We start from the raw sequence: 22386 nt of genomic DNA on the forward strand, positions 1-22386 counted from the left end.
ATACAGAAGTCCAAGGCCGTACTGTCAGAATGATGGCATTTTTGACAGCCCTCTTCAAATGCTTGCTCTCCTCTGCAGCAGGCTGACAGTAGAAAGCATGATAGAGCTACATGAAATGCAAATGCCAAGTTGACTTCACTCCAGATAAACAGTTATGGATGACTGCTTCATAACAAACATCACCTGTCATGTTTGAATAGGCTCATACTAGCAGATTGTAGTGTGCTAGTAGATAACCAAGATACTGCACTGCAAGATAATTCTTGGTCCCAATCAGCATGTTGAAAAAAGACTTACTTGTGCTTGGCCAGCCATTTCAATACCAGCGTCAAGAAATTCATCAAAATCATCACTGAATTTTCCAGAGGCTGCAGCCAGTTCCCCACTTTGGCCCCGTGTAGCATGAACAACTTCTCCTGCTGACTGATTCAGGTCTGCTGCTGCCTGGTTCAGTTCACTTTGAGCTTCTTGAAATGACTTAGAACTCACAGGTAGCTGTAAGAGATCAAATGCCATATTTTATTGTCTGTCACATCACACCAACCCTTCATAACTCGCAAATTCTCCTTGCACAAAACAAGTATAGATGCACCAAACATTTTCTGAATGACCACAGTGCTCCTTAAACCAAACTGATCACTTCTAGGTGGAAGAAAAACTGTAATTTTCTATTTTCATATTTTTAAAAATGTGAAGTCATAGTTGGCATTTTCAACAAATGAAACACGTCGATCTATAACAACTTTCATCTTGCCTTCACAAGCCACAGACACATTTAATCTTTTCCAGCATTTCTGCTAAAGTAGCAGCTATTTATAGTTGCATAAACTTAAACAAAACTTTTGAGATATACTTAGGGCAGATTACTAAGTAATAAGTTGACACATTTCTATGTTAAAAAACATCTCACCGAATCAACTAGGAGTTTCTTGCTAGATTCCCCAATACTCTTCAAGGCCACATCCACATCCTTTTGTCCAGGCAGACAATTAACGCAGTTATTCAAGGAGTGAGACACTGCTTTTGCCACCTACAACACAAACATGCAAATCCATGCCAAGAAAGGCTTAACCAGGCACATTCTATAGCCAGCAATTCCTACATTCCAACTCCAGTGAGTCTATTTTTGAGGCTTGTGACTTCTTTGGCTTGCTCACCTGCAGCCTAGGAGTAACAGTTATTTATGTTAAACTATTTGATAGGAGAGTGTGGGCAAGGCAGCTCCACAACTGCTCCTGACACCTGGAAAAAAAGGCTGCAGCACTGCAGTTAAGTTAATGCCCCTGAAGTTAACTACGCACTAATCACAAAAATCCTTTGCATGTTTCTTTTTTCAAAGGCCTAATTAAAACAAGTAACTCCCCATAACAATAATTATTTGAAATACAGGTCAATTGTAGAAGTTTTCAAACCAGTAAAAAAAGCTTGTTACTACTTAAAATCTTCAAAAGCAGTGGTTCCACACATGTAGAAAAGGTGCATTCACTCTTTGAACATAACATGAATACAGATCCTTCATTTGATAAAGAGCAGTTTAACAGCTGGTTCGTTTTTGCAGTCAAGCATCCTGCTCCAATATGTTGTTGGTAAAAGCATTTAAAGGCATCTTAGTATAAGCTCCTTTTTCAAAGGATGACTGAAATATCAAACTTTGCACCATCTGCATTGACATAAGCATGATGTTACTATGACAGCTGCTGGAAGAAGTAGAAAGATGACATTCCTTGCAGCCTTATTTTCTGTGGTTCTGTCCTTGTTTAATGCTGCCTTCTAAGAGATTTCATTGGGTGTTTGATTCATGGCACTCCTCAAGCCACAACTTACCTGGGCTAATCTCTGCTGGCTGTCTGCATCCCCTGGTGCAGCCAGCGCCTGCTTTGCCTCCTGAATAAGCATAGCAGATCCTTCCATGACATCCCTTGCTGAATCCAACATTGCATGTGCGGCCACAGGATCAGTAGTAGATGCTGCAACCCCTCGTGCTGCCTGAGCCAACGTCTTCAAAGCCTGAGCAGTTTCTCTGGCAGCAACTCCTATGTTCATATTTCAGCAAGGATTCTATTAGTACTTCTGAAGACGATCTTTGTATTTTATGACATGAATTTGCAGGTAACGATCTCATTGCAAAATGCAGTTGCAAAGCAAATCTTCCTATGTGAACACATTTGAAATACACAGCACTGTCTGCCTAGAGAAACAACTGCAGTGAAGCCATAAAGCAAATATTATACCCCAAAGACCACATTTTGGGCACAGTTCTGAACAGTGGCTATGTCCAGTGAAGCACTGAGAAAGAAGAAAATTTAAAACCTGTAAAAAAGAAAAAACTTAATGCTTCAAGCTATGGAAGAAAGTGATTGTCTACAAGAACAGTGTACATGACTTCAGATCCACAGCAGTTCTGTTGCTTCTGAAAATGCAACTCTAGATTTTTTTGGAGAGCAAGAGACATCATTCACAACATGAGTTTTTGTGGTGTGTCTAGTGAGCAATATATTATACGTATAATAATAATAAGATGTACAATTACAAATAACGGTCCCTTGCTTTATCTGAAATTTAATTCAGCCCTTACCAAAACCCAATATAGTTTTCTAAGAGACCTTAATTAGCACATTGTCAAGTCAACAACATATGCAATTCATGTAGGTGGTATATTGACTGAAAATGTTAAAATTATGCTTTCCTATTGAAAGAAAGCTACATAAAAAGTGCACATTTGCTGTACAAGACCTCTAGCTTATCCATATTTAGGCACTAAAAGTAATTGGAATGTTCTAATATCCCTACTGGAATTGTTTAGAAAGCTAGGATACCACAACTAAATACAACTCACAAAGTAGCTGTGTTGGCATTTTAACACCAGTGCCTTTTAATGTTTTCTCTTCTGATCATCTGAACATTTTTTAACACAGAAACTTGAGAAGATAATGAAAAGCAAGTGATATGTCAAAATAAAGCCAAGCAAGGCAGAGAAATAGTACTGCCTACGCTGCACTTACGACCTGTTTGACAAATCACAGAGAATTTTCTGCATTCTTAAGGTAAAGAAAATTTCAGGAAAAATACCCACATGTTTTGCTTTCTTTATTTAGAGCACTAGCAAGCATCTTTTAAGTTCAACTGAATTTAATCACAGCATCACAAAATCATAAGGTTTGACTGTTTTCACTGAGTTCAGTGCTGCTTTCATCCTCTATAATGACTTTCAGTACAAAGTGAAAAGAAATGTATTGTGACAGTTTCAGACAAGAGGGAATTATTAAATAGTGAATATAAGCTGTGAAGAATTTTTATGACAGGGTAACAGCAGAGTTCGGTGCTTTCTTGAGCATGCAACAGTTTCTCCATAACCAGAGTGTAAGACAGAAAATGGATTCATGAGCTTTGAAAAGGAACTTTGTAGAATTTCCCAATGAAACAGCTCTTATAGCTTGATGTTAAGGGAGCTACCAGGTTAAATTCTTCAGTACCAGCCGCAATTATCAGTATTTCTTCACCAGATACTCACTACTAACTTCTGCCTAACTATGTGATAGAACTGTTAAGATAGCCATCTTAATGCAACTGCAACCACTTTAAGTGTAAATCCTGTAGTTCTTATGCAATTAAATCTAGTGGAGTGGCAACTGCCATAATGCTGGTAATGTCTAGTAAAAGATGCAGCTTTAGACTGAGCTATCCGAAGTTTGTTTGCATCCTATACTTCAAAAGAAACCATAAACCATAAACCAAGGACCCTTTCAATCTTCTGAAAGGACGAAGCAGTATTTCCAGTGGCACTGGCCTTTACATTGCATTACATTGTAGTTCTGTCCTTCAGAGTTTCAGTGGCATATATTTACAAAAACAACAGATGTCTCAATCTGTTCTAATTACAGACACACAGCAGACTGCAACCTGATTCTTCGGTAAAGCACATAATTCACATTACCAATTACTAGTAAGCTGTCAAAATTCACTATCAGCATTTAAAAAAAAAGTGAGTAATACCTTGATTTATGTAGCTGCAATAAAAGATATCTTCTATCAAGTATATTATGGAAAGCAGAGGTTTCACAGGGACATTATGAATAAAATACTACCTGTGTAGTGCTCGTTGCCTTGAGCAGCACAAGTTAACAGCTGGGCCATTGATGAACCAACTGCTTTGGATGTACTTCCCAGGTCCTGAGTGCACTTCTCAAGCTGTGAAAAATTGCAAAGCACATATTTCTTTGTTTAAGATCAGCTAAAACACACTTGGTTTTTTTTAGATAGTACTAAAAAAAAAAAAAAAACTTCATTCAACAAAAACCCAGTCTTTTGCCTCAGCTACCCGATACATACACAGCTTCTTTGACACCTGACTAGCATGTTTTCCTTGAAGTAAATTAACATATTAGGTTAGATTAACAACCAAACTAATTTATAATTAGAAATGGAAATAAATACCTTCATCTGAGAAGGGGGGTTTTGCCAAATAAAACATTTTGTTTCCTGAGAAGTCTTAGAATATTGAGTTTTTACCTTTGTCACTACTGAAAACATTTTATTTTCTTTACAAGATCAAAACATTGCTGCTACAAATTGTCATCTGTACAACAGAGGACAAGGTCCTACAGTCCTATGAGTAATTCTGATACAGAACATGCTTCTGGCATAGCAAGAACATATCCCTTTTAAAGGGAATTGTTATCTTATCAAAAACCTGTCAATGTCGTTGCTACCCCAAGCCTCATGACTTGTTTTGCCTCTAACATTTAAAATTTTTAACAGCAGACTTTTTTTGGTTTTCAATGAAGAACATCCTTCCTTTATTACAGTTTCTCCTGGGAGAGGCTTTAACTGTCCATCCACAGCTGCCATCTTTGCATCCTGCAATTCACTTTTGAGCGTCTGGACTGTATTCAAAGCAGAATCAATTTCCATTGGGCCACATGCTTCATGAGCCTATTCAGAAATCAGATCAATGTCACTGTTAGCTGTATGTCACTATCAGAAAGAGTAAATGCTTCAGATATAACCTCCCACTGAAGTCCCATGACTTTAGAGCCATTATGGGCACTTTAACTGTTACACATCTTGGATTCCAAACTCCTGTACAATATTCTTAGCTCATAAATAGAATAACACACTGTTAAGAGCCACCAGGGGAATGAGATGCACTTGTGTACGCACACCTTCACACCAGGCAATCCAGGTACTGACAAAGTAATTCACACAAACACACAAGCGGACTTTCCACTGATTTTTTTTTTTCCAAAGCTGTATCTAGTTTAGGAATCTGTGCATGAAACACAGATAACCTCTGCTTCCCTGAACTTCAGAGATAACAGCTCCAGTTCAGAATCACACCACTGACCACAGAAGTGCCATACCTGGTTTCTCCTCAGCTCGTCAGGGTGCATGACGTATGCTCCCCTTTCCCTGCTCTCCTTTCAGATGTAACAGCAGCCATATCACCCAAGCCACCCTTGCTTTAGCTGATTAAAACTAGTGTTTACCTACCTTCTGGGAGGCAGTTCGTAGCTCAGCTAAGCTGGTAGCAAGATTCTTTGCACACTGGCTTAGCTGCATTGCTGCTGCTTGATCAGTTACAGTGGGGACTGCAGCTTTAGCAGATGCCACCATTTTACTTCCAGGCTGTTCAAAGAAGAGCAGTGAACAGAACTGGTTTTACTAGCTCATTTCTTTAAGGAAGGCTTATGATTCAATAAGCCAACTGCTTCACCCACTCATTTCTAGATTTCCTGTAATTACAATTTCATGGACTCCCCTGCCCCTTAACCACACACCTTCTAGATTCCAGCCTTTGATTGATATACTGCACTCTGTCATAGCTCCACATTGCAGTGTCCTCTGAAGCAGTACTCATTTGTGCTTCACTAGTATGACTACTTCATTGATACCAATGTCAGTCTGAGGCCTTGGAGTGCTTATATACTATTTAAGAATACTGAAATGTGCACCTTTGCTATTCAGCATCCATGTGGTACAAGTGGGTCCACATGGCACAGACAGCAAATTTGTCTCAGTGTTTCTACCTATTAAACTCTGCCAAAATTCTAGAGACTGAAAACTGTAATTCAAGCAAAAACTCTTCACAGGGTTGGCTGCTAATACGCTTTGCTGATTCTCACCATCACCATGGTACACAAATCCAGCCAGAGAAAAGATGATTGACTTTAATGCCTCCAGAGAGAATCACATGGCAAAATCATCAAACAGAGCAAGAGTGTGGTTCACAACACCTGTGGCTGTATGGGACCCTATATAGCCACCTGTGGCTATATAAAAACCCTGATAATAAAAAACAATGAAAGAGTTCATTCCCCTTCCACATTTAAGGCAGGACTAACTGGTGCCAAGAAATTATCATGTCATTACACAGAGAATTGTTTTCTTCTGTTTGTTTCTTGTAACGTCAACAATAAACCAAATAGTTTTGTTATCAGTGCTCGATGTTTTATTTTTTAAAGATGTTTTTGAAGCAGCACAGTGTCAGATTTTGTATTTTGCTCAAAACCTCAACCAAGACGCAGGCTATTATCTAAAAATCATGGTACTATTGCCTTGTATTTGTGAAGAACTTTGGAGCCTGTTGCTGCAACACTAACTTTACCTTGACTAAGAAAGGTTACATCAGCATCTCACGTATTCAGACCTCTGCTTAAAAACATGCTGAATTCTCTTCACTTTTAAACTCTCCTAGAAAGCAAGTGCTAAAATAATTAATGTTTCTTCTCCGCACATTTCTGTTTTCTTATTACTTTTATCCTCGAATTTGTCAATTTTCACTCTCCACAGACTCAAAATTGTTCAGCTATCGGAACTAAGGAATTAAATTTTCCTTAGCTATGGCTCATAGTTAGTGATGAACTTCTTTACATGGTTCTTAACAGTTTACTGCTTATTTATCAAAACCAAAACCACATAGAACTAAAAAGTGCTTTTTGCTCTAATGGAATCAAGCACAATGATCAATTCACTTCACCTGAAGGAAGTTCTGGCTGGAATTTATTAGAGCAAGCTGGGCACTGAGGTCTTCTGCCTGAGCTTGACTTCCTCTTACACCTTGCACCAATTGAGGAATGTGGTCTGCAACATTCTATAGTAAAGAAAGTGAAAATCTGTGAGTAGATAAAAAACTCCAAACCCTCTGACTCTAAACCAAACTCTCTTCCCACCACCCTTAAAGACAATCGGTAGTATTCATAGGTACAATGCTTTTGTGCCTTGACAGAATTCCATTAGGACTCAACCAAACTGAATTAATGCATGATAGGAATTTTCAGAGACATTCTACTTATATACATGTAACCCTTCAGCAGTACAATACCAATGTATTTCCTGCCCCTCCCCCCCTCCCCCAAGAAGTGAAAAAGTAGGTATTGGGTCCCTATCTAATAGATCATCAAGATCAAATCAGAATGAACTGCAAATAATACAGTGAATCAGCCTGCTTTTCATAAAATACAAATCATACTGAAATAGAGGCTGCCTACAACATATTCTTGACATGTACTTGAGCTACCTTATTTAATTCCAACATTTCTTAGCATTACCACCATGACAGGAAATAATTGCTGAATGTTAATGTGGCTTTTAATGATATTGCCTTCATTGGTTTTGTTCTTGTTCCCCACATAACTGCTCTTCCATCCAGAAGGAAACCCTTTTGCATTCTATTGTCTTTTTCCATTTTTTGTTTGAATGAAATTTCTTTAAAATCCCTGAGGCAACATTAGTCAGAACTAGAAATTAAGCTGCCAAGTGTAGCTTAAACACAAAAGAGAACAGCTTCTCACCAGACTCTGAATTCTAGCTTTGAACTATAAAAATATGCTTGACTTCAGGCATACTCTGAGATCTGTGGTCTTGGCAGCTTCACTTGCAAGCTAGGAATCACATTAACCCCATAGTAAGGTCTGCAACTTATTTTTCACAGTGACATTTAAGGCCCCAGTTGCTTGTAGGCTGAACATCAGAATAGTAGGACCCATGTTGCTAGTTACATAACCAATTACATAACCAATATATTAAATCAGGATTTCATTCCATTATAGTATAAATGGCTACTCCATTCTTCACTGTAGAAAATTCAAGGGCTATTTTCATTCCATAGCAGACCTCAGTCCCATTTCACTGCGTGCATCATTCAACAGCCTGTTTTGACGATCGTAAACTACTCACCTTCTGAAGAGCACACTTGTGTGCTGAATGCTCACCAGTGTGCAAATTTCTGAGACACTGGGCCCCTCTGCACAGTGCTTCTAGCACAGTTCTGTAGATACAGTCCTGCTGATAGATGTGCAGCAAAACTTTTACTGAAGCACTTGCTTCAGGTGAATTGCTTGTTACTCAACAGATACACACTGAGGTATACAAGCATGTCAATCCTTTCAAGTAAGGTGTTGGCAGGTGTATTTGTAACAGTCAAGCACTTATAGTAGTTCAGCTTTACAAAGCTCTCCACACAGTAATGCACAGTAAATGAAGGTTCTCCAGAATCCATACAGATGAACTTGTGTAGTGTTGGTTTTTAAACAAATCAGCACTATTACAGAAGTATTATTATAGAAGGTGCAACAGTATTATAGAAGGTGACCCTCAGTTCCCCATACAGCAGAGTTCAAAAGTTATTTGTCAGTGGGTTGTAATAAGTTTACCTTACAGCTCTGCACAAGTTGCTGGTGGGCTGCTGTGTTCTTATTTGAAACAGCTGCATTCTGAGAAGCTGCAATAGTCTGAGTAGCAGCAGCTGCAGCTTGTTTAGCTGCAATCTTTGGAGAAAAGGAAACAGAATTAAATTGGTGATAAAAGTCTTAAGCAATTCAGAGGATGAAATACCTATTATAGGTAACTTTGACAGTAACAGCTTCAACAAACTAATGCACTATATCTCTTGATTAATTTGACTTGCCTTAAGGTAATTCAAGATTGCTCTTCCCTCAAGATGAAAATGATCTGAACATTTCTCTACTTCTAACTTGCCAATAAAGAAAAAGGTTCAAGTAGAAGGATTCTAAAGATCTTACTAGTCCATAGCTTAGACTGCTATGCTATGGCCAAAAGAGAAGAGAAATGCTGTGATCAATTAGTTCCTTACAAAGAAGGTTAGAGAAAACAGGCGAAGTACATAGAGTGCTTTACATCGCTACCTTAACACGTCTGACTAAAGACTCAAGTGAGCAAATTTCTACTGAGCCTGCTCTATGGCAAAAGCAAAGATACTGAAACGGTGCAGAGGTACAAAATACTTATACTACTTAGACTGAAGGCACTGAAAAGACCTTCTTCAAATATTTAGTAGTGCTATTACCGACCTCACTCTATTAAAAAGTTAAAAATTCAACAATTTATCCAAGGTAATAAGCAGGTTATACACTACTTTTCTTTAACTGGCCCACTAAATACAGCCAAGCATGAAGTATTTAATCTCATCATTACATATTTCAGTCCTTTGTAAGGCAGTTCATATAACAACAACAAAACAAAGTCCTTTCTATAAAGCTTTCTTGCATGCAGTTAAAAACCAGACACATCAGCCTTTATTTCCTGAAATATTCAGGATTTTTGGTTCTAGGCAGATATAGTAATTTCAATGCACTTCTGGAACATGGTTACATACTTAGATCTCATTTTTTTCATCTCTTTGCACATGAATCCTACTACAGTAAAACTGCATTTGAAAACTAGGAATTACAAAAGGCTTCTTTTTAAAATCTGCCTTCTCTGCATTTTAGTTGAAAATAGGAAGATCAAACCTTGCCTAAAAGACCAAGTTCAGAGATATTTTATTGTTAGCACAGTAAATTGCCTTTGTCCTCCTTGGCTGTGCTACCAGGTATGTTGCATCTTTCCAGTTTCATTTCAGCTTATTTGAATCTCTGAATAACTTACCAGTTTAATTGGCTATGTTGCAATTCAATATACATTTATACAGAGGTTTACGTGAACCTCTGGGCACATATACTAGTAAAACCATCAAAAGATACCATGTGTAAATGATAGATCATACCGATAAATTAAAACAGTAATGAAGTAGTTGCAGCTCAGCCGTTTGAATCCTCAGTTGTGTACTTTTATGACTAAGCCTCCATAACATGCCTTCTGAATCCAATTCTTACCTAATCTTATTACATCTGTCATACAAATTGCTCCATTTTCTGAGGACTATGGCATCATATACTAGCATCTCTAAACCCAAGCACTGCACTACCTGGAACAGAGCTCACAATGCTCTCATTCTGTGCTTAGAACTTTTCCTGAAATATGCATTTCTACTGCTTTGAATTAGCTAAAGACATTAATTATCAAAAAGGAATAAACTGAAAATTCAGCAATATCTAGTTTCCAACCTCTAATCTGTTGACAATTTTCTTCTTGATGGCATTCTGAGCAGCAGCGTTTGTAGCAACCCGCAGTCCCTCTGCTGCTTCCCTCAGACGCTGCTGTTGATCCTCATTTTCAGGATTCGCTGCTGCTCCCTGCACAAAATTTCAGAGCACATAACATGAGACTCAGTAAAAGTTTCTGGACAAAATATAGCTTACTATCAAGGCTTTAGTTCCACATGGTGTTTTCTACATCAGCCTTTATTTTCCTTATATTATTCTAACCAAAGTTAGAAGAGCATGAAAATGTTACAAGACTTTGAAGCGGAATATTTATTGTTTGTGCAAGGTTGTTACTGTATGTGTCAAGTACTTTGAGGAAGGGAATTAAACATTTCCTTCATGTGCTGCTTCAAGTGCTTGGGAAAAAAGCATCTGTAAACTGTAAACTGCTTTCACTTCTAATCTCCTTTGATAAGCATGGATTTTGAAAAAAATTTACCATTTCTTAAAATTCCCTATTCAGTAGGCCTTTCAGTAACTGCAGTCCAAACCTTGAGATTTAACACAGTACATTTTCTCCACTTGAAGTCTGAGAGAAGTCAAGGATATGCTCAACAGCCAGGTATATGGGCCTTCTAGAGCCCTGGCAGAAGGGCTGCACCTCAGCTGTAAAAACGTTTAAAAACGTTGGATCTGGGAAGCAATTGAAAGAGTTTATTCCTCCCCCTGGATTTAAATAGGTATCTAGCATGGGAAGGAAAGGTTGAGAATACAGAAATGGCAGAGGGGGGTGGTTAGGAGGGGCAAAATGAGCAGGATTCCGAAGGCAGAAGAAACTTGCTAAGACACAGCTTTAACAGCTTTTGTAAGAGGTATTTATAAGAGATTGCTTTGCTGTTGCATTTGCATCGGTAGACTGGTTAAAGGCTTTGCATCACAATGGCTATGGCTGGTGACAACTTCCCTAAATGGCTTGAGTCATGACCACCCTGCACAGAGAAAAGCAGTTCAAGATTGGTTTTTAAAACAAAAAAACCCCATAGGTAACCAGTATTTTTTTTCCCCCCTGAACATACCTAGGGTAAATCTCTAAATGCAGAACATCTACAGGAAAAGCAAAACCACCTTTACTATCAGCCAGATCCTATCTATAATGTCCCACATATCATCCCTTTGTGTACAACCATACAATTTTAAGCTGACAGTTTATTTTCCTGGTACCTTTGCAGCTTCAACCATGCGGGCTGTAGAATCTGCCAGGAGCTTTGCAGCAGCCAGAAGCTTCTTAGAGTTGTCCATGTCAATTTCTGCTTCAGCATCTGACCTCATGGCATTGACAAGATCAGAAGTAGCTTGAGCCAATACCCTGGCCTGCCTTACCATTTCACCTGTGGTATACAAATATATATTCACTTCCCTTCTCTCAGCATTGCAGTTTCAGTTTCATAAGTCATCTCAACAAGCTGAAAAATCGAGTTGCATTTGCTGAAGTATTCTTTTGACTTGAAAATCATATACAAGTAGTTCATAACGTCAAGCTTCATAAACAAAATCTTGTATCACCACACAAATGAAAGAAACTGCTACAAAGGAGATTAAGAAATAATATAGCATTTGCTTTCTAGATAGCATGACAAAACCCACTAAATCAATGCGTACAGTAATTTTGAATGTACAGTTCAAAGAAACTCCTAGCCCTGTGAAGATTAATAGTTTTGCTTTCACATTACAGCCAAGATTTTGATCCTTGAATAAAAATTACCCATCTTTCACCAATTCTTCTTTTTGGGCAATTATCTTCTATCTAATATGAACTCAATTAAGATCTGTCAGAAGGGACTCTGCACCAATTAGGTAGTTTTGGCCAAAAATAAGTTGTATGCTTAAGATACTGGAGCCATGCTCTGATCATGGTGAAGTACAGAGATAAAACCGCAATGTTTCTGAAGCAGACACATACTCTTCCTAGTGCAAATTAATTTGGTCATTAAAACATACACTTGAACTCCTTCCTAACAGACTTAAACCCATAAAGCCTTTGACTTCCTGTAAATCACCAAATCCAGACATGCTTGGATCTAAGACATTTTTTTAAATGCTCTTTAAAAAGCATAGGAAAGAAAACAAAAGAAGTATTTTTCTCATGTCTGAAGGTGGCTTATGGACTTCAGAATTCAGTGTCTTCTTACTAGGCTCTTCTAGTCAGGCAGAGGCAAGAAAAAACTTTAGGCTAGGAAAACTAAACTTTCACAGCTGTTATCAACTATTTCCCAGTATACAATTTTGCAATTAACATTTCTCCAATAATGGCTAACTGAGCTCCCAGTTCAAATGTTCCACATAAAAAATAAATCCCTTTAGATGCAGGAACTTACCAGCATCTCCCATGGAACTGAAAATATTCTCTGTGACACACATGATGGTATCTGTAGCCTGGTCATAGCGTCCAATGGGCTCTCCTCTGCTGGCAAACTGGCGGACGTGCTGCAAAAGGTCATTCAGGGCTTGGCTGACAATGCTGGCAGCTGCGCTGACCTGCTTCAGTAACTCAGTGTCATCTGTGGCAGCCTGGCAGGCCCTCACACAGTTCTCCACTGAGCGGTCTACCAGTTTCCCTGCCTCAATCAGTTGTTCCTGACACACTGGAGAACTGATGGTGGGACTCACAACCTGCATGGGGAAAGGACACAAAGCATTCAGAAAAGGCTTATTTGCCGATTTCCTAACTCCTAACAAGTAAAACAAGTACTACATTAGTTTTAGTTCTTTAACTTAAATAGGTAGCTTCAGGCATACAGACTATGAATCTGGGCTCTGCATATCATTAATTTAATCTCAATTTAGATTCAGAGAATGGAGATCCCTACTTGGTTTCGTGCATCTTCAGCAGCTACTGAATTGAGAAAACACAAGACAGTGGCTCTGGAAGGCAGGCATGGGCCAAACTCCTCCAGAGAAACTATGTCCACTGGTAGACTTCTGTACCCTGGAATTCCATACAAAATGGATTCCTAATTGGAATTGGTCTTATAAAGGCTTCTTAGAATAGTCTTTTGTATGTTTAATTAAAAGGAGTGCCTGGCACAAGCCAGAAAACATTCCGCTACTAAAGCTACAAGACAAGTAATAAAGTCCATAGCCTCTAGGTTAGAAACAACCCTCTGCCATTTTGTTGAGCATTTAGCAACAGGAAAACTGTGCGTATCCTACAAGGAAAACTGGGTATCTTATGCCATATTGAAGAAATTAATAATCAGTTAGAACATCAAATCCAAATAATGAAAATTCATGTATGCATTACAAAAAGTCTTTGCAGCCAGAGACGAAAAAAGTAGGAAAATACTGAAAATTTAATGCCTAATACTGGCTACTAATTTTCATATAAACCTTGTAGATGTTTCACAACAGTTGAATATCTATTTCCCCACAAAAGATGACACTGCAGACTTGAAAAGCAGCCTCTAAGCAGGAAACACGAACTGCTTAATTTTTTTAATTAAATGAGTATTTTATTTATTTAAAATAAAAAAGGCTGCAGAAGATGTAAAGCTCCAACTGCAGGCTTCAGAACTTGAGGTTTTATCTCAGCTTCCTTGTAATTTGCTTAGACTGAAAATCAGTACTTGGCCAAAAGCAATAGTTCATTAGAATCACTGGACTTCTGTAAATTAGTGCAAATACATTTCAAATCAGTGACCATCAACTTTATTTTCAGCAAGAACACCAAATTTTAGTTACTTAATTTTACCTGAGGTAAACCCATCCTAATTCTAGGCTTTATTAGAGAACTTAAATAGTCCCCCAGGCAAGCTGTGCTTCTTGAACTAATATATTTTTATTTTTGTTTTATTGATATTAATATCTCATCAGATGGGCTCTGGGGAACTTTCTCTGGAGATTTCTCTGCAGATCCTCTGGGCTCCTGATTGCCAGTATTATGAGTGATAATTTATTAATCAATGACTTTGACATTCCATAAATCTAAAGCTATGTTGCTAACACAGCACACTGCCTGAGACCCTTGGAAATGCACAAAATATAACACTTGAAACGCTGCCTCCCCACCTCAGGAACACTGCTAGCCTCACCTTTGCACAAGCCACAAGCTGGGAAGTAGAGAGTGCACACTGTGTAGCAGCAGCAATAACCCTGTTCTGCAGGACTGTATCCTCAGCAACCTGTGCCACATTCTTGGCCTTCAGCACTAACATGGCAGCAGCGTTTGCAACAGCTTTGGCCAGACTCATCAGAACATCCTGGTAAAATAAAGGGAAAAGTCAGTCTTATGATCAAAAAAGTTTGTACTTTGTATAAGGTAACATCAAATCACCTGAAGGTAAGAAGTCCGCTTGTGTCAAAACTTAAACGTTTGCTTTGTGTATAGCAGCAAACATGAATATTAGTGTTAAAACTTGAGAGTTTTCTGTTCTGACTACAGCAATTGCACTAGTTACATTATCAAGTTATTGGACTGAACCAGTATGGACTGTCAAATTTTGAAGTAGCTTAGAGTCCACAAGAACAAATCTGCGTTGCAGGTTGCAACGTGCTTGCCTTCACCTCCTGAGAATGCACTATTAGTATGAAACCATCCAGCTCCTATGCAATCAGCACTCTGTGATTGTACTACTAAAAACAATTTCATAATAGATTACCCTCAGTTAGCATTGAGGAACTTCAACTCTAGCATTTCCTAACTGTACTTTGGGAAGCTTGGTTTTATGCAGTGGCTCTCTCATTAATGAGTTGCTCATCTCTGACGGTGACAAGCAACTCTCTCATTACCTGGAACCTTTCATCTGTTTCATTCTCTCCAATTTGTCTCAGTAGCTCCCCACTTGCTTGCCCAATGCTTCCAGCTGCCGTCAAAACTGTCTGTCGAGGCTGGAAAAATATAATGGTGAAATATATTAATTCAGACAAAATGAGCTTTACTTAAATTTCAAATTTCCTTAAGGAACTTCTGCATTAGCATGCAATCAATGTGACTTTAAAAAAAATTATTACACCACAGAAATACTTTGGATAAGTCTTTGCTTTTCCACGCACACAACTGCACATCCGTATTTCAGGAATTTCATCTGAAGTGCTCCCACCAGATGCATAAAGAATTTTGAAAAAGATGAATAGACATTGCTTTAATAATGACAAAGATAACTAAAAGATAGGCAGTCAACTGATCTGAAACATCAGACATCGTGTTCTTCAGAAAATAAATACCTGAAGACATCCAAGACAAACTAGTTGCAGACTCCAACTTATAATAAACTGATCAAGATAGTCTATACTGATTAGTACTACTCTCATTTCTAGAAAACTACAACAGAGGGGTTAACTTTTTATGTGTCAAAGTAGATAAAGACGGTAAATAAGAAAAAAAAAAGGAATGAGGATCTCTCCAGTTCCTATTAAACAAAGTCACAGTACTATTTGGAATTTGTTTCTGAAAGAGAATAGAGCACCCAGATAAATCAACTATTTATTACACAAATTAATAAACCTCCTCTTGTAACACAGAATATTCTGATATGAGGGTACAAGATTTAAAGGCATATAGAGAGAGACAGATGAAGGAATACATAGTTGTCAAAGGAACTGCTTGCACAGGGGACATTATGCAGCACTGCGCGGGTGAGGCTTACATATCTCAAAAAAGCCAAAGCCATGCACTTCGAAGAGGGAACCTGAGAAGTTTCCATCTACTTGCCTCTCCTGAAGTAGGTTGCACAGCCTTCAGCAAGTCTGAGACAGCACTGGCCAATGTTCGAGCAGCTTTTAGGAGGTCTTCTCCACTTCCAACTTCATCATCCATGAGAGCAGCAAGTAGTTTCACACCTTTAGACATCTCAGTGAGGTTGGAAGAGATGGTTGTAATTGCACATCCCACAGCAGTGTAATCAGTGTCAACTGGGTCCCCTGTTGAGCAAATGTTTTTTCATGATCAGATCGCTTTGTGCTTAAAAGGAAGAGGCAGCTACCACAGACTACATTGGTGAGAGACAAGAGAGACATTTCAATATGTGAATTCAAGCATTCAGGCAACGCCTACTAAGTAACTTCGTTGTGAGAGCCAATATATTAAAGACTGCTATAATTCTTCAAATTCCTACATCTCTTCTTCTACAAGAGTTTGTCTTCTAATAGAATTTCTCTTCATTCAATGCAACTTGCTAAATCCACAGTTTGAGCTATCTTTCAAGTCAAGGTCATGTAGTATTGACCCCTTTAAGACACTCACCACTCCTCCAGCTTCTAATTAGCTGAAGAAAAAAAACAGTCAATAAACACGCAATCTGTCTCTAGCAACTGTCAGATCAATATGCTGTTTTGTAATAACCCTGCAAACACACTGTATCCTACTCTGTTAAATAAACAACATTTTACCTCATCAGTGGTCATACCTTCAGTGTAAGAAATAAAGTGAGGATACAAAAATCACATTGGGAGGGACAGAAAGCTTGTTCTGCACATCAGTGCACTTAGCTACTGGAGCACTACAAAAAAAAACCTATTCAGCAGTTGTCCCACACTCTGTCCCTATGTTACTTGAATTAGACTGATACATTACTAGGAGATTGCAAGGAAATCCTTCCCTTTGAAATTTACCTGCTGTAAGGTTAACAACAGAGGCAGTTCCTGCAGTGATAGCATCAACCTGAGAGTGTATTTCATGTTTTGATTCATCAACCTTGTTCTGAACCCATACTCTTGATGCCTGAAGAGCAATAACAAAAACAAAAATTAAGGACTGCAGTGAAGTTCAGTAAGAGAAGATGTTATGTAACTTTCTTGGTCCTTCACAAACCTTTAAAAGTGAAACAGAGGACAACAACAAAGCCTTTAAAGTGAAATATGAAAGGAAGCATTTTCTTCTGTCAAATCATTCACTACAGAATGGCTGTCACATTTCAATAGCTGTCCTTTTAATGTAAGTGCCATAAACAGTGTATCCATGAAGGCTGAACACTCTTGACTGACTGTGTCCCATAAACAATAGCCTATTGATCTATGCTTTTGCCCTGACCTGGATCAGGAATGACAGATTCGTATTTTGTTCTTATTTTTCAAATATCCAGGATCCAGGTGGGCAATCACTCCCACCATAAATACTGCCCCGTGGTTTGTGTTTAATTGTATACCTGTACATGAAATAAATAGGATTCCAGACATCGTTATGCATGGAAGCCCGTTATATCTGTTCCTGGAAGACTGATTACAGTGAAGTGGAACACTGTACATGAATTCTCTAAAGAGAGCACACTTTAGATCCAGTGACAACAACTAAAAGGATCTTTAAAGCATTAAGATCCAGTTTCTATGAGGGATTAGAAAAACTCACCATGTCCTGCCCCAGAGGTGGTAGGTTATCAACTTCACTGAGGTCAGCCTGTGCCTGTTGAACAGCATGCATGCTCGTATTAATAGTCCCCATCAAGGCCTGCTGAGCTGAGGTCTGAAAGGCAAAATGAAGAAATGGCTGTCTGCTACGTTCCAAGTGGCACTTCAAGAAGAATGTTACATATGCATGACGAGACAGTAAGTGACAACAATCCAACAGACATACCAAACCATTTCAGATAGCGTTTCCTTGTTATAATGCAGAAAAAAAAAAAGCTAACACTCCTCTCATACAGTCTTGATTCTGCCTGTGCCATTTTATAGTCCTCTGTAGTTGCACAGTTCCACTTCTGGTGGCGTGTCATGATCTTGAGCATTGATTATATTCTCTGTGGCTTGTTTTGGGCTTTGGATAGTTTTTACATTAAGTCAGAAAACGCAGCATCAGCTTTAAGCCTGCTAAAAAGTTCCAAATTGGTGAGCTAGTGATAAGCTAAATGCAAGTCTTTCTCTTAAATGTGCTTACTTTTTGTCAATCTTGAAGCCTTTGTTTTTCCTAAACCTTCAATACTAGTTTAACTGCTTAGAAGTAAAGAGAAGGCTGGAAGAGCCAACTTTAAAGCAAGTAAGGAAATAAGTCAAAACATGATAACCTAAATATTTCAGGGATGCTCAAAACTTACATTCACTGAGACAGCTAGGCAGTCACTACTCACTCTCTTCCTCCTGGCTCAGTAACACTTGTACTGTTCCTGACTACTTGCAGCATAGACAAGTTTCAAATGCAAAAAGAAAAAAAAAAAGTTTCAAATACAAAATAAGGCGGTTTCTCACAAGGGGTGGCATATGTCCTCTGTGCATCTGACCAATTGTGACTTGTTGCTGGGGAGAAGGCATGATGCCAATGTTGAAAGTCTCTGGGCCACTGGACCCTGAACGCATAACAGCTGGTAGTGCCACCGAGCCATGCTCCACCTTGCCTGTTCGGTTAAACTGCTGCTGCAAGATGGTAGATCTAACAAAACACAAAAACAAAACAGAAAAAGACAAATCCAACACAGAGAGAATTAGTTCCTGCGACTCATGTTCTGTTGGATTTTCTTCCTTTCTAACCATTTTCTAAGATACTAGAAAATAAAGTAATTTGGAGCTTTTAGCAGATCAAATACTAATAGCACTAACGAGCAAGCACTGAGCAAGGAAGGCAATATGCAGTTTTGGTATCTGTGCTACAACAGCTTTGCCCCTTTAAAATGTATGACAGACAGAACCTGAACAAGGTTTATGAGATAATGATTGCTTTGGTTCAGTTCTATCATAGGCTGCTAAACAGAAGCATAAACCCTGTGGAGATGCCTCTTGCAAGCAATCCCTAAATTTGGAATAAAAACTGGCATTCTTTCTTCCTCTTTATACACACATGCACACACAGTACTTGCTAATAATCTGGCATCTTACCAGATAATGGACTGGGAGGCAAGATACTTTCAAGAGTAATGAACGTTACTGTCATCCACAGTCATGAACCACTTGGCCAGATATACTGCTCATACTTAAATACGGTTCAAGTTTTAACAGCTAGAAGCATTGACAGAAATTCTGGCTTTAACAACAACAATCTGCTAGGGAAAAAATTAATTTCTATTGTGAAAAACCTTGTATTCATCTGTTACAAGTTTCGGACTTCTGTGCACAGTACTTCGCCAACAGTGTATTCTGGAAGTGATTTGGAAAGGGCAATGCCAAAAGAAAGATCATCCAAACATATGTGATCTGTCAAAAGCTGAATTTTCACATAAGTCCACATTAAATATCAAACAAGTCTATCTCCCATAAACCATATGTTTAACAATAAATCAGACAAACTTTTCACATACACACTGCTGACACTGCCAACCCTCAGACCTCCAAGAGGAGACTTGAGTGGCCTGTTACAGCTTATAATGTCACGAACCCATTTCTATTCCTTCAGCGCATGGAAAGGTTTAATATTCCTTTTCAAGAGTATGGCCAGTTCTACGGTTTTACTTTTTGCTATATTAGGGACCCTCCCACCAAAACCACTGCCTGAACTACCAGTACCAAATCTTAACATTGCCCACCTGATATGTCTGATGGGTTTGCCTAAAGTGACTTGGTGAAATCAGCCAGCTCTGCTCATGGCACAGGGTACATTTGACCTGACAGGAGTCAAATTTACTAGAAACCATGGACCTAGTGGATACAAGCAACTAAAACCTTGTCAGTCCTAGGTGCCTGCATGAGACTCAAAGATCTAATATGATATTTTCGGGTCTGTACTATTACCTCTCCCCAGACATCAGCATTTTACTGAATTATAGTCTGAGCTCCCTTGTCCAAGGGTCAAGTTACCACAAATGGTTGCCTTAGCCAATAATTTTGAGACAAATACCTGCTCTTCAATCCTCAAACAAAGCTAGAAGACTGCCTGGGCACTCTCTTTCCTTCTATTGAAATGCCTTGTAGGAAACAATTCTTTTAACAGTGGTAACAATACTATATTATTTGTATAAAGCTGCCACTGCTAAAAGGTGTCACTCTTAAATAAAAAGTATTTCTTATTGTATACACTCACTTCTTAGGTGAAACAGATTCTTCCAACATGGTTGATTCCTCATCACCTTCAAGTCCAAATCTATCTTTACTTTGTTTCTAGAATGGGAAAAAAAGGTTAAACAATGTGTATTGTTCCCGTTTTCTCTCCATCACTTACTTGCCATTAATCAGATACCTAGTCAAATAAATCTTCAGTCTTGTCTGATGCTAAATACCGTGCTTTTTGATGATGCGTGACAATATACCCTCCCCTTTAGAAGGGGTGCCCTTCACCAGCTAACAGGCCAGATTCTAAACCCTGGCAGATTAAGCGTATAAAGGAAAAAAGCCTATTGGTGCCTTTTTGAACAAAAGTATAAACAAAGTGCTGAGATACTGCCTTTTCTCACACACGCACAAAAAACCCCAAACACACCAAAGTTCTGAGGACCAAGTGATACGCAACAACAGCAAATCCCAGCACAGACAGGATGTGCACCATCCCTTTTCACACTCTCTTCCAAGTCAAAAATATCAGACTGACTCAGACAACTAGAATTCAGCTACAAGTCATATTCAGAATCCTAAAATATTACTATATGATGCTACTTACCGCTAGGAAATACATATGCATAGTAAAGATGAGAAACTGAATACCATACCCATGCTTTATAAAAACAGCCTATTTCTGCTTGTGACCTAGCACAAAGATACTGTCTGCTTTTCACCTCATTACATGATTTGTAGGCTGAATACGTAAGTATAGAGATAACAGGAACTTCTAATGCACATCCAAACACACAGTTCCCCCTCCAACTTTCCCCAAAGAATTTATTCATACTATAGTTTGAGTTTATGCATGAACCAAAATCACCTGTTTCTAATCAAGATTGTGCCTTACTTTGATATTAAAGTAAAAAAAAAAAAACTATCTAGATTAAAAAAAAAAGAAAAAGGTAAAACTTAAGTTCAAGGTTTCCTCTCAACTGATTAATGATCTATTGCTGAAGTCGTAGGACAAGAGGGGATGGGGGGAGGAGTGTTGCATCAATGTTAAAATACCAACCAACCAAAACAAAATAAGCCACTAATCCACAAAAATGGAAAAGAGTCAGAGCGCTCCAGAATGCACAAAGAATTAACACTATGTAACTGAGAGCACTAAACCATACTCTGAAGCGTGCATCACAATGTGGGCTTGACAATTGAAAACTGCATGCTTCTCTTAGCATCATGAAGCATCATGGGTGTTTATTACTTAACCTGTTCCTAATCCATTCACTTTAAAACTAGCTGTGTCAGCAGATTGTAAAACGAAATCAAAGGACTGAAAAGGAGTAGAAATATATACATCTGTAATCCATCAAGACAGAGAGGCTGCTTTCATTTGGCATTAGAGACCAAAGCTACTTTTGAAGCTCAAGGGCTAGAACTGAGTTTTAAACCATCTATAGAAACCTGCAGTTTATTTAACATTTATTAAATCTGAAACTGACAGCCTCAGAGAAAAAGGCTTGTGCTCTGATGAATTCTGGCAGTCCTCCTCAACCTCTGATTTCATAATGCCTGGTGTTACATCCTACATTGTTCACAGGAACAAAGGCAATAAATTCTCCTGAGCTGTTTGGCTTTCTGTCATTCCTTTACTATTAAAATATATTACAGCAAATAATGATGTCGTTCAGTCAAACCTTAATAAAGTAAGAATTTGTCAAGGAGCAACTAGTGCTATTTGAAACACCTCACTTTTCTATACAATGTGCTTAAAGTATGGCCACTCAGCTCCAGGTTTGGTAACAAAACTGCTATTTTTTACTGTTGCTCTTATAAATTGTGAATATTTTGAATGCTGGAGATGTTAATCAGCCTCTCCTCTCTCCTGAAAGGCACACTCCTTAAATCCAAGTTTCAGGACAGAATGGCTTCTTCACAAGCACTGATTTTATCTCTCTCATTGCACAACTGAGTTAAATTCTTTGCTTTACTGATCACAGTGTTTTTAAACCAATATAAATTATTTTTTCTCTCAGCTTTGATGCACTAAAAGCATGAATTGTTAGATAACTATTGTGTAGCCCTTAATGTAGTTTTAAATGATGGTGCCAGGGTATCATTTCTTAACATCTGATTTGATGCTTTGATTCGTAGCTCAGTATCTATAGCTGAAGCT

At 38.4% G+C, this 22386-nt stretch overlaps 1 protein-coding gene across 1 annotated transcript in view; it reads right to left on the reverse strand.

The window, feature by feature from the left end:
• The window catches only part of TLN2 (talin 2), an 83399-nt gene that overhangs the window by 45030 nt on the left and 15983 nt on the right, over positions 1-22386 (reverse strand). Inside the window, exons 11-28 of the mRNA XM_054387757.1 lie at positions 20257-20333; positions 18495-18675; positions 17662-17775; positions 16929-17037; positions 16030-16238; positions 15108-15206; positions 14411-14578; positions 12698-12992; positions 11544-11710; positions 10344-10472; positions 8652-8765; positions 6977-7090; positions 5491-5625; positions 4804-4932; positions 4086-4188; positions 1825-2033; positions 911-1030; positions 298-495 (exon numbers count right to left, since the gene is read on the reverse strand). Coding sequence (XP_054243732.1) covers positions 298-495; positions 911-1030; positions 1825-2033; positions 4086-4188; positions 4804-4932; positions 5491-5625; positions 6977-7090; positions 8652-8765; positions 10344-10472; positions 11544-11710; positions 12698-12992; positions 14411-14578; positions 15108-15206; positions 16030-16238; positions 16929-17037; positions 17662-17775; positions 18495-18675; positions 20257-20333 — 2670 coding nt within the window. The remainder of the gene's footprint in view (positions 1-297; positions 496-910; positions 1031-1824; positions 2034-4085; positions 4189-4803; positions 4933-5490; positions 5626-6976; positions 7091-8651; positions 8766-10343; positions 10473-11543; positions 11711-12697; positions 12993-14410; positions 14579-15107; positions 15207-16029; positions 16239-16928; positions 17038-17661; positions 17776-18494; positions 18676-20256; positions 20334-22386) is intronic.

Source organism: Indicator indicator, chromosome 16 (genome assembly GCF_027791375.1).
Source record: "Indicator indicator isolate 239-I01 chromosome 16, UM_Iind_1.1, whole genome shotgun sequence".
Taxonomy (NCBI): domain Eukaryota; kingdom Metazoa; phylum Chordata; class Aves; order Piciformes; family Indicatoridae; genus Indicator; species Indicator indicator.